Consider the following 12,326-nt stretch of genomic DNA (forward strand, 5'->3'; position numbering starts at 1 on the left):
CTGCCAGGAAGTTTCACATCAGCACACACTTTGCTGCAGAGTGAAACTTTCATTCCAGAATGATAAGACTGGAGTGATTAGAGTAGGGTATATAATGAAGTTGTAGTATCATGATTTTTCTTTTGCAGAAATTGTGAGTATGCTAAGCTCTATTGATGATGTAGGTTCTGTTGATGAATTTGTCCAGACAGAGGTTGCCATACTAATTTGTAATGAGACCCAAGCTGTGTGTAATACAGTTCTTCATGTGCTGTGTAGTTCCTTTCTTGTTGCTTATCCCATTAGAATTGACTGTGTATCTCTGCAAATTGACAAAGTGACCAAATAAACCTGTCAAAAACTGCACAGCTCCTCACTTTATTTTGTGTGTGTGTGTGTGGGGGGGGGGGGGGTGTCTTTCCCAGAGAAAGTTCCAGAACACACCCTTGTATCACAATATGCCATTTGCTGTTTTGCTTTATTAATAAGAATCATATGGTTCCATTTTACATTGTTCCGAACAGTCAAACTATATTCTCTTACTAAATTAGTTTCATCAGTGAAAAGTTTAATTCAGCTGTTGATACGATTAGTTATCAAGAATGAAGTGGAACTATTTTTGTTGGTTATCTGGTGATAAATAGCTTAAATGCATCCATATATAAATTTCATGTGTAACAGTGACAGTATATTTCTGATCATGATGATTATTATGGTTGAGATTTTTAGAACATGTACCTAATTAGCATGAGATTTGATGAACTGGCATGAAATTAATGTTTTCCTACATGTAGGTACTTCAGATGCGATCGGTGGACAATCTTTCATTAGTTGCGGAAGTAACAAAGGACATAACTTTCAGCACGGCTGATAAGGTATGGGCATTTTCATATTTGTTAATCATATATAGGTGTTTAATTTTTTTTATATTTTCTGTGAAAATACAAGAATTTTTTATGTGGGTGTATATAGTGCTGTATTATCAGTTAGTTAGTTAGTTACTTAATTAGTTAGTTAGTTTCATGTTCCATGGGCCATTTTGCATGATAAATTTTAATGATGTGGAACTAGTCATTTTCAGTTAGAAGTCTATTGAAGTTTCAACTCAGTGCTGCACTTTCTTATCCACATTGATTGCGTCAGCAACTGTGGCAGCTAGTCTTTCATTGAGTGATTTCAACAACCACCGGATTAGTTGCATATCTGTCTTCAACATAGGCTGAAACTAATTTTAAACTCATTGATGTATTAGATTGATGCATAAGTTCATAGTGTTTTGCACATTGGTATTTTGGCTGCTATGGGTCTATTTATCTATGTCATTTTTTGTATGTAGTTCACTGTTGCTATTTGAGTGCACATACTCTCATTTTGAGATAGTGAGTGGAGATGTGGACACTAGAAAATGGAGTGCCAAATGGAGAAATGGCAGTATTTCCAACATATTCTTGTGTTTGAGTTGGAAGTCTATTGACAGCAGCAGAGGCAACCAGAAGTATTTGTGCCATGTATGTGGATAATGCCATTGGACAGAGCATGACAAGAAAATGGATTTTTCGTTTTAAGGAGGATCATTTTTACATTAGTGACTCTCCATGTTCAGGAAGACCTTTGGAATTCGACAAAGGTTATTTAAACACATTGCTCCACAATGAGACATGTCAATGTACTCATGAACTGGAAAATGTGATGAAATGTGATCATTCCACCATTATGCAACATTTGCATGCTATGGGGAAGGTTCCAACATTGGGTGTGTGGGTACCATATGCTCTAAGCCAAAATCACAAAAATCAGCAGGTGACCATATCTGCATCTCTGCTTGCCCGTCATCAATTGGCTTGTGAACAACACCAACCACTCCTATCCTGTATTGTTACTGGTGACAAGAAATGGGGTCTTTATGCTAACATGAGTGGAAAAAAAGGAATGTTTGAGCCCAAACAAAGCAGCAACTTCCTGTACGGACACCTGTGCACATCCACGAAAGGTAATGTTATGCATCTGGTGCAGCGACAGTGTAGTGTACTATGAATTGCTTTCGTGGGGTGTAACCATCACTTCTGACATTTACTGTCAACAGCTGAGATGTCATGCAGAAACAATCCAAGAACGACGACCAGGAAGACTGCCTAAAGTGATGATAGTCCACGATAACACCCACCCGCATTCTGCTAGACTGACAAAAAATACTGTGGTTGGGAAGTCATTCCATATCCACCATATTCACTTGATCTTGCGCACTCAGATTGTCACCTTTCCTGCTCACTGTCAAACAACCTTCAAGGGACTTCCTTCCCAGATGAAAATCCACTCCGAACATGACTGAACTAGTTCTTTGCCTTAAAACTATGTGATTTCTACAGTCGTGGAATTGAAAAGTTACCCCAGCTTTGGGAGACTGTTATAAATAGCAAAGGAGAATATATTATTGATGACTAAAGTCTCTGTTATGTCTATCTGTTTTTTTTGATTGAATTATGGAAAATCTCTACAAACTTAGACACTAACCTAATATAAGGAGTACCTATGCTAGTGAGTATTCTGAAACCCAGGTTTTATAATATTTCAGGCGAGTCTCTTTAATACTACGGTAATATACACCGAGTTGTCTAACCAGAAATGTATCTTTAGATGCTTATTGAATTTTTCTCCAACGGTTTTATGGAACATTCACTGCATGAATGGTTTCAAAATCCATTGCAGTCAGCTCTAAGTGATCTGTCACGTATTTTGACAAGATTTTAATCAGCCTCTTTAACTATTGCAAGTGCTATACAAAATAATTGATAAATAACTAGCAGAAAAAATAGTTTTCAATATTCTAGACGCACCTCATACATAGCAAGTACATCCTATATTATAATCATTACTATTCTGGTGCTTACAAGGACACACAAAAATTTGCAAAAAGGAATAGAAAGTTAGCAGAAGACAAAGCCGCTTCCAACTTAGGCAATCATTCACAAATGCTTTACCCTTGCAGACAGTCATAATGAGAACAAGAACCAGGTTCAGCAGAAGTTGCAGGAAGTGAGTTTTTGTGATAGTGACGTGGATTTCAGTAAACTTGGCCAATGTCGATTGAGGAGGGTGAACATAGATGTTAACATGCATTCAGTTTAACAAACCATGTTGGATGTTTGATAGGTTGGGAGTGCACATGCAGTTTCTTAGACTAGACGGTAGTTTGAGGACCTCCGGAGAATGCTCACCAGTCAATTTGCAAAGAGTGAAATCACACTACTTACAGCGTAAAAACACTTCAGCTGTCAAAATTGTAACAGTAAATTGTTGAAGTATTTGTAACAAAGTTCCTAGATTTACTACCCTCCATGAAAGTTGTCATACTCAATTACTCTTGGAACTGAGATCTACCCGAAGTAGAAAGCTCCAAAATATTTAATGAGGTATGGATTGCTTATTAAAAGGACAGGTTTGATACCATAGGAGTGGAAATGTTTGTTGCTGTCAACAGAAATATTGCGTCTATCGAGGCTGAAATTGGGCGTGACAGTGAAATTATCTGGATGCAAGTAGTAGGTGTAGGTGAACTAAAATTAATTGTTGAATGATTTTACTAGCCATTTCTGCCATAAACGTTTTAGAATCATTCAGAGAAAGTGTATGCTTACTAGCACATAAATACACAGATATAGTTGGTTGCTTAATCTATTGAGTATAGACTGGGACATCCATGCATTCATTGCTAGTGATATGGACAGACAGTTTTGTGAAGTACTTATGAATAAGTTATCTGAAAACTGTCTTGAACAGCTAGTTATACAACCCACATGCAATGTAAATATTTTAGACCTTGTAGCTGCAAACAGGGCTGACACTCTAGCAGTAGTCTCATTATAGAGACAGTAATTGGTATTCATAACAATGACGGCTACTAAAGTTAATAAATCCATCGAAGAAGGCTAGCTGAGCACTTATGCTAGAAAGAACGGATAAGTAGTCGTTTGCATCCCACATGGACAATGGACATTGTTTAATTCCATTATGAAGGATGCAGAGGAACTATGGCCAAAGTTTAAAATGATTGTAAATCACACAATGGATGAGAATGTGCCAGGTAAATGGGTAAGGACAGAAAAGACACACCATGATTTAACAGTAGAATTCAGAAAGTGCTGGGGAAGCAGAGATTGTTGCATTCTTGGTTCAAAAAAGAATGTACAAATCAAGTCAGGTAAAAATGAGTAGAAATTTGTGCATCTGCTAGAAGATTGATGCATGAAGCATACAACTTCCACTGTCATACCTTAACAAAAGATCTTGCCAAGAAGCTGAGGAAATTTCACACGTAAGGAATCATTCATGCAGGAGGATTATACAAACTTACCATCGTTTGACCATTGCACAAACTTCTGTAAGGAGGACATAGAGTAGCTGTCCTTGGCAAAGGGAAGCAACTGAGATAGTTTAAAACAAATAGGTAGAAGGTTCTGGATGGAACACAAGTTTAGTTTTAGAGAGTACACTGTGGCATTGGCCCCTTAGCTTGCATTTATCATGGATTGCTCACTCAGTGCAAAGTCCAAAATGACTGGAAATAAATGCAGGTAATTACTGTACATAAGAAATGTAAAAGAATGGGCCCTCATAATTACAGACCAATGTCCATAACCTTGGTTTGTAGCAGATTTCATGATCATATTCTAGTTTGAATATTGTAAATTTCCATGAGAAGGAAATGCTTCTGTCTACAAATCAGCACAGATTTAGAGTGTATTGCTCATGCAAAACTCAGCTTGTACTTTTTGCACACGATGTCTGACAAAGCATGGATGAAGAGCAACAGGCAGATTCCTAGACGTGTGGAAAGCATTTTACAAGGTGCCCCACTGCAGACTGTTAACGAAGATACGGGCATACAAAATAGGTTCCCCAATATGTAAGTGGCTCAAAGACATCTTAAGTAATAGAACCGAGTATGTTGTCCTTGACTGCGAGTGTTCCTCAGGGACAAAGGGATAAGGAGTGCTCAGGGGAAGTGTGATAGGGCCACTCTTATTCTCTATATATGTAAATGATCTGATGGATATGGTGAGCAGCAATCCGCCGCTGTTTGCTGATGATAGTGTGGTGTAGAGGAAGATATTGTTGTTGAGTGACTGGAGGAGGGTTCAAGATGACTTATACAAAAGTTCTAGTTGGTATGGTGAGTGGCAGCTTGCTGTAGCTGTAGAAAAACATAAATTAATGCAGATGAGTTGGAAAAACAATCTCATAATGTTTGAGTACAGCATTAGTAGTGTGCTGCCTGACACAGTCACATTGATTGAATATTTAAGTGTAACACTGCAGAATGACATGAAATGGAATGATCACATAAGGACAGTAGTAGGGAAGATGGATGCTAGACTTTGGTTTATTGGGAAAATTTTAGGAAAGTGTAGCTCATCTATAAAGTGGATAGTGTATAGAACACTCATATGACCCAGTCTTCACTGCTGCTCAGGTATTTGTGATCCCCACCTAGTTGGATTAAGGAAGACATTGAAGATGTACTGCTAGATTTATTACTAGTTGGTTCGACCGGCATGCTAGTATTACAGAGATGCTTTGTGAACTCAAATGGGAATTCCTGGAGGGAAGACGACTTTCTATCTGTGAAGCACTATTGTGAAAATTTAGAGAACCGACATTTGAAGCTAACTGCAGAATGATTCAACTGCTGCCAATGTACATTTTGGGTAAGCACCACAGATGGAAGGAAAGAGAAATTAGGGTTCCTAAGTAAGCATGCAGATGATCATCTTCCTCCCGTTTCTTTTGTGAGTGGAGCAGGAAAGGAAATGGCTAGTATTGGCACGACATACTCTCCACCATGCACCATATGGAGGCTTGCGGAGGATATAGATGTAGTCACAAATGTAGTAACAGCAGCAGTGCCATGTAAAGTAATTGAACAGACTAATTTTGTCTCAAGTTTCTCTTTATAAATATGTGAAGAGGGCAAATGACTTGCCACTACTGATGAGTACAGGGCTGCAAAACATTAAACAAAATTAAGCAACAGTTTGATTGTTCTAGCTTACATACTTTTCCATTGTAAATACTGTTACTGATATTAACTGTGTTTATATTTTTCACTTATTCTTATAGGTGTTGTCATCTTGTTTTTAGAAACTATAGCTATAATCAAATTACTTCATTTCTATTTTTGTTGCACTTATTTAACTATTTTGTTATGGTCTTAATTACAGCCCTGTAGCTCCTTTCAAATAATTACGCCCATCTTTTGGCTTTTATTCCTCTGTGATAATTCTGGTAGTGACATTAAACATTATACCAATTTATTTTTCTTCTGTACTCTGTGCTCCATCTTATATGTATCTCACAAATGTTATTTTAGTAATCATATCTGATCTCTTCATCTCTTACAGTTGCCCTTTTGTGTGCCATGATACGTGCTGTTCCAGAGTGTTTTTCTCTTAAATTTCTTTTGTAATTGCCTGTAAAACCATTATTTGTAAATTCAAAAACAGCTGGCCCATGTAGTTAACAGTAAACCCCTCTTGTAGCATGTACCATTTGAGACCAATGAGCAATTCCATAACACACTTGCATTTACTAAACAAACTAGTAGTTAAATGAGCTGCTCTTCCTCAGATCTGCTCTGTCTTGGTTAAGGTCACATACACAGTACTCAGAAATTAGATGAGTGAGGGTTTTCTTCTTTGACTTCCGGAAGGCTTTTGATATACCTGGGTGCCATTATCTACTGCCTTGTAGCCCTCATGGATAAGCAGAGCAAACTGAGTTTTACAAGACCATCATTGTTCATTTCTTCAGAGGAATACATGAGTGTAAAATATGTTCTGTGACTGTGCAACATATTGTCATATATATAGTTCTATAGTAGTGCATATCTGTGTGCATGTCTATTCATTGACATTTCTTGAAAACTTTTTCTATTTCTTCAAATGCTTTTTTGCTGTAGTGATAAGTATCTCGTTGCACAATCAATTATCTCAAAATCTATTTCAGTGTTGATGCTATGCTTGAAAGGAGGAATTGTATTGCAGTCTAATGTAGTCAAACAGTTCTGAAGCACTGAATCCATTATCTTTGCCTTCTCTCTATCATCTTATGCTTTAGTGTCAGTATGATCACTAAGCATTTTTATGTGCGATTTTGATTCATTAACTGAGACTAAACTGGTCAAAGGCTTCTGTCCAGTCACTCGTCAACCAGTCTGCTGTGGCAGTAGAAGACATCAAAAGGGAACCTGAAGTTTTAAATTTCACATTTAAAAAAAATCATTCATACATACCATCATCTGACCATTGCACAAACTCCTGTATGGAAGAATTAGAAACAGGCATCCCTTACTTGAGAGGCAACTGAAAGTGTTAAAAACAAATAAGTTGCCGGGTCCAGATGGAATCCCAGTTTGATTTTACAGCATTCAGTTTTTCAGCAGGCCCCTTACCAAGCTTGAATGTATTGCAAATCTGTTGCCCACCACGAAGTCCTAAATGAATGGAAAAAGTGCTAGTGACTCGTGTATATATGAATGGTAAAAGAATATACTCGCAAAATTGCAGACCAATATCCTTATCAGTTTGCTGCAGAATTCGTGAGCATATTCTAAGTCAGAATGTAGTAAATTTCCTTGAAGCAGAAAACTTCTGTCAACAAATCAGCATGCATTTGGACAGCACTGTTCTTGTGAAACTCAGCTTGCCTATTGAAGCGATTCAAATGTGGGCTGCTAGATTTGCTATTAGTATGTTCTATGAACACCCAAGTATTGCAGAGGTGCTTCATGAACTTAAATGGGAATCTCTGGAGGGAAGATGATGATCATTTCACAAAGCATTATTGAAAAAAATTAGATAACTAATGTTTGGGACTGACTGCAGAATAATTCCACTCCCGCCAATCTACATTTTGTAGGAGGACTGTGAAGACAAAATAAGAGATTAGGGCTTGCATGGAGGCATATAGATTGTCTTTTTTTTTCGGACTCCATTTGTGAATTGAATAGGAAAGAGAGTCAGTAAGAGTGGTAAAGGTGCCACCCACTACCATCCTTCCTTCCTCCCTCTGAAACGGGCAGCGGAGGCAAGGGCGCTGTCTTTCTCTTCCAAGAATTGTGAATGTTACAGCAGTGCTTTTACTGTGAGGGAGCTTAAACATGCAGTCTCTTAGTCCCAGGCATCTGCTCCAGGACTGGGCAGCATTCACATTCTGATGTTGCTACACCTATCTCGTCAGTGCCTACGCTTTCTCCTCCACACATATAACCAGATTTGGACAGATCACACATTGCCCAGTCGCCAGCATGAGGCCATTGTTATTTCCATACCTAAGCCTGGTAAGGACAAGCACCTTTCTTCCAACTTCTGCTCAATTTACCTCATCAGTAGCATCTGCAGCTTGATGGAACATAAGATTAATGGTGGGCTGGTGTGGTGGCTTGAGTCTTGGAATCTCCTCACTAATGCCCAATGTGACATTCACCTGCTTTATTTCTTTGTTGATTGTTCTCGGTGTTGACATACTGCATTGTTATACTGGCTGAAAAATGAGGACTGGATGTTCAACACTGACTACTGTAAATGGTGCAGCTGACAGTTGCGTTTCACAGTTCTTTACTTTCACTGTTCACCCCCCCCCCCCCCCCCCCCAATGTTACACAGTTAATATGGCCAGTTCAGTATTGGTTAACTTTTGAGAAGCCTCATTAATAGTTTGCAGGTAAACGTCAGCATACTGCTTCAATAGTTTACCATTGAACATCTGTGAGCAGTAAAAACCTAAGCACACAGTTCTTGCAGAATAATACGGTATGTGTGGCACTATTGAACAGGCACTGTCATTATTTTAACACACGGCCTACTTGTGTTACACATGCACCCCCATATGTATTCGCCACTGGTCTTGAGTGATGTCTTGATCATCTTTACTCCTGGAGCATATGGCTTCTGCTTTTCCACTGACAGGACTGTCTGTATGAACTTCTGGTGATGTGGGAAGTTTCTTCCCTCATCCCTATGTCTCAGCCCATTCCTTTTTCCATTTGTTGACACAACGAAATTCTTGGGACTCATGTTTGATCGGAAACTCTGTTGGTCTTCCCACGTCTCTTACCTAGCAGATTGGACCACCTCCTCCATTTATACCGGTCCCTTGTCCATTTGAAACTGGATTATGGATGTATTGTATATTCATCCACACATTCATCTATCTGTACTAGTCCCATTGGAAGTCTTTGTGCTGAGGCTCCTGACTTACCGTTGTCCTACTGGTGGGATGTTCTCCTCAGCCATTACACGAACTGTCTGTCTGCTATGCCCGGTCATCCATGCTGTGGTCCCTTTTTTGACGATTCCCTTGACCCCCCAGTATGGGCTGCACCCATCTTCTCTGTTGCCTCCTGGAGTTCGCTTTCATTTGCTGCTTTGAGAGCTTTGCTTTATGCTACCTACCATGTTCTCCACAGGTGCAAGCATTTCACCACCCTGGCTTTGTGCTGAGGTGTGTGTTCATTTCGGACTTCCTGACTTGGTTTATTGCAGTGAGTTTCTTGCTCTTCGCATGCAGTTTGGGACAGTGTCGTCATCTACACCGATGGTACCAAGATCACTGTTGTGTCAGATGTGCTATTGTAATTGACGACAATCCTTTTCAATGTCGGCTTTTTTAGCAGTGTTCAATTTTTACTGTGGAGCTCTGTGCTCTTTATGAGGCACACCAACTTTCAAGTCGTGTCATCTGCTCAGATTCACTCACTGCTCTTCAGAGCCTTTGTGTGTGTATGCAGTCCACCCTTTAGTATAACGGACCCAAGAATGCCTCCACTCACTCACCGTAGGGGGAGCCAACATAGTGTGCCTATGAGTTCCTGATCATGGTGTGCCAGGGATCAAGGCTGCTGGTGCTGCTGCAAAGGCTGCAGCTCTCCTCCCCAGCTTGCTAGTCATTCTGTTCCTTTGGATGATCCTAGTGTCACTGTCTGTTGGCAAGTAGTATCACTTTGGAGTGCACAATGGTCTTCTCTCCAGGGGTACAAACTCCAGGACATTAAACAATGGTCGACTTCCTATTGGGCCTCATTTTGCGAGGCAGTCATTTTAGCCCAGCTGCGTATAGGACACTGTCATTTTAGTCACCACTATTTATTAAGTGGTGACCCTGCCCCACTCTGTGTCTGCTGCTCTCAACCCTTGATGGTGCACCACTTTCTAGACCATTGCCCATTTTTTAGCCGTTTATGTTTACATCTATGTTTGCCATCTACTTTGTCAAATGTTTTAGCAAATGACACAAATTTTGTTGATTGCGACTTGCTTTTTACTTGCCATAGCGGCATGGCAAAGCAAATTTGACCCCCTCCCCCCCCTCCACCCCCACCCCCCCACAGGGATCATCTCAATGATGTTTTAAGGAATTTTCCCTAGGGTTGTCCTTGTCCTTAGCTACTCCTCTTTTAAAGTTGCTTGATTGAGGGTTTTTTTTTTTTTTTTTTTTTTTTTTTTTTTTTGCCCCAAATTACTTGTCTTTTCCTACATTATGATACGGGCACTTATAACCGTAACAGTTTTGCGCCCTAAAGCACCAACCAACCACCCTGCTTAAGGCAATCTTTTAAAGTTTGGTAACCATTTGGAACATTCATCTCAGGTGGTATCTGGTCCAGTGCCCAAGAGAATTCTGCTGGGTTTGTAATGAATCAGGTATAATAGTTGTCCTTACCTAGAAATATTTTTAGATCTTTGACATTCATGGGGGCTGAATTTTATCAATCATCACAACATAATCCTTGGTTGCTTCCAGCAGTCCATTTGCTTAGAGTTTAAACCCCAAATGTGGAACACCTCTTGCTGGCAGCCTTTGAAACAAAAGTTCAGAGTTGTGAAGGTGATCCTCTGAAATTATACCTGTGACCAAAATATTGTCAGGGTAAGCTGTGTAGTTGAGAATGTCCTGTACTTGTTAATCCATGAAGTATTGAAATAATATGGCGGATGACTTAAGAGATTCTGAAAGGTAAATGATTGTAATGGTAAAGGCCTTGTGACTTGTTTAGCACAAGGTAAGTTTGTGATGCTTCATCAAGAGGATTTGAAAATATGCCCTTGCAACATCAATTTTACTGAATAAAATGCCATGGCTTAATTTTGCAAATAGTTCATCTGGGGTAGGTAGAGGATAAGTTTCCCCTTCAGCACGTGTGTTATCATTACTTTGAAATCACCACAGAATTTCAATTTTGAGGCTGTTCTTAAGCGCTAGGGCACCAGGCGGGTTTCTTCAAAACATGGAGCTGCTGTTATTTAAAGAAAGATGAGAACTTTGAAATCAGTTGTCAGCCTAGGTCAGATGAGAACATTTGCTTGTATTTGTCACAGAAAAGCTTCAAGGCAGTGCAAGGCTCTTTGGACTGAATGATGTGCACTATTTCATGAATCATAAATCCACATGTTGGAAAGTGTCCATCCCAGAGACATTACCCCTTTTTGGGTCAACTGCCACTAGAAAACTTACTGGACAATTGACTTAGTTATAAGTAAAATGTATAGGCACATGATGATGTCCATCAACCCAAAGATTTGTCTCAGCTGCCTACAGTGGTGGCAGTCCTAAAATTAAGTAAGTTGATTGGTTTAACTGTGACACAGATGCATCAGTGTCCAGGAGTAACCTCATAGGATGTTCGTTATGAATGCTTCCAAGTACTTTTTATGGGACATGTTTTGAGAAGTCAGGCCTTCCATAAATTGCAAACTCAGTTGGTTCACTACCACAGGATGGGGTGTGTTCGCAGCAGCACTGCGGGCTGTGCGCGTGGTGCAGGAAACAGTATTTACAGCTAGGCAATTGCACAACAGTTAGTGTGCCTTGTCGCCACCAGTACAGTTGTTTAAAGGGCTGCACTAGCTGCAGATCAGGTGAAGGCCCCACCGGAGGTGTAGTGACGTCCCACATGACCTGTACCGGAAAGCTAACTGCCATGTCTTCTTCCATTTGAAACACACTTTGATCTGTGCAAGCTGTTTTGTAATCTTTAGCTATTCACATTACTTCTATCAGCAATGGACCTGATTTCCCCAATAACTGATTTAAGAGTTGGTGTAGTTCTGCCTGCAGTTCTTGATCTCTGTAGGTTGGGGGCCCAGCCTGTGTAAGATTGATTAGGACACTTTTTTACAGCCAAAACTGTAGCCTAGTTGCAATAATGTGTTTACTTGTTGAAAAATGTTCTTGCAATAAAGAAAATGTTGTAGGTAGCTCAAGTTCTGCCAAATTTGTCAAGAACTCCAGTTTTTCTGTTAGTTGATACAGTACGGGATTTGCTGACAAGAACATGGCCTTTTGCCTTTCCA

General features: G+C 39.7%; 1 protein-coding gene across 1 annotated transcript in view; it reads left to right on the plus strand.

The window, feature by feature from the left end:
• LOC124721615 (THUMP domain-containing protein 3-like) overlaps window positions 1–12,326 on the plus strand; it is a 106,518-nt gene that overhangs the window by 24,463 nt on the left and 69,729 nt on the right. Inside the window, exon 2 of the mRNA XM_047246674.1 lies at window positions 774–854. Coding sequence (XP_047102630.1) covers window positions 774–854 — 81 coding nt within the window. The remainder of the gene's footprint in view (window positions 1–773; window positions 855–12,326) is intronic.

This window comes from Schistocerca piceifrons, chromosome X (assembly GCF_021461385.2).
Source record: "Schistocerca piceifrons isolate TAMUIC-IGC-003096 chromosome X, iqSchPice1.1, whole genome shotgun sequence".
In the NCBI taxonomy this organism is placed as follows: domain Eukaryota; kingdom Metazoa; phylum Arthropoda; class Insecta; order Orthoptera; family Acrididae; genus Schistocerca; species Schistocerca piceifrons.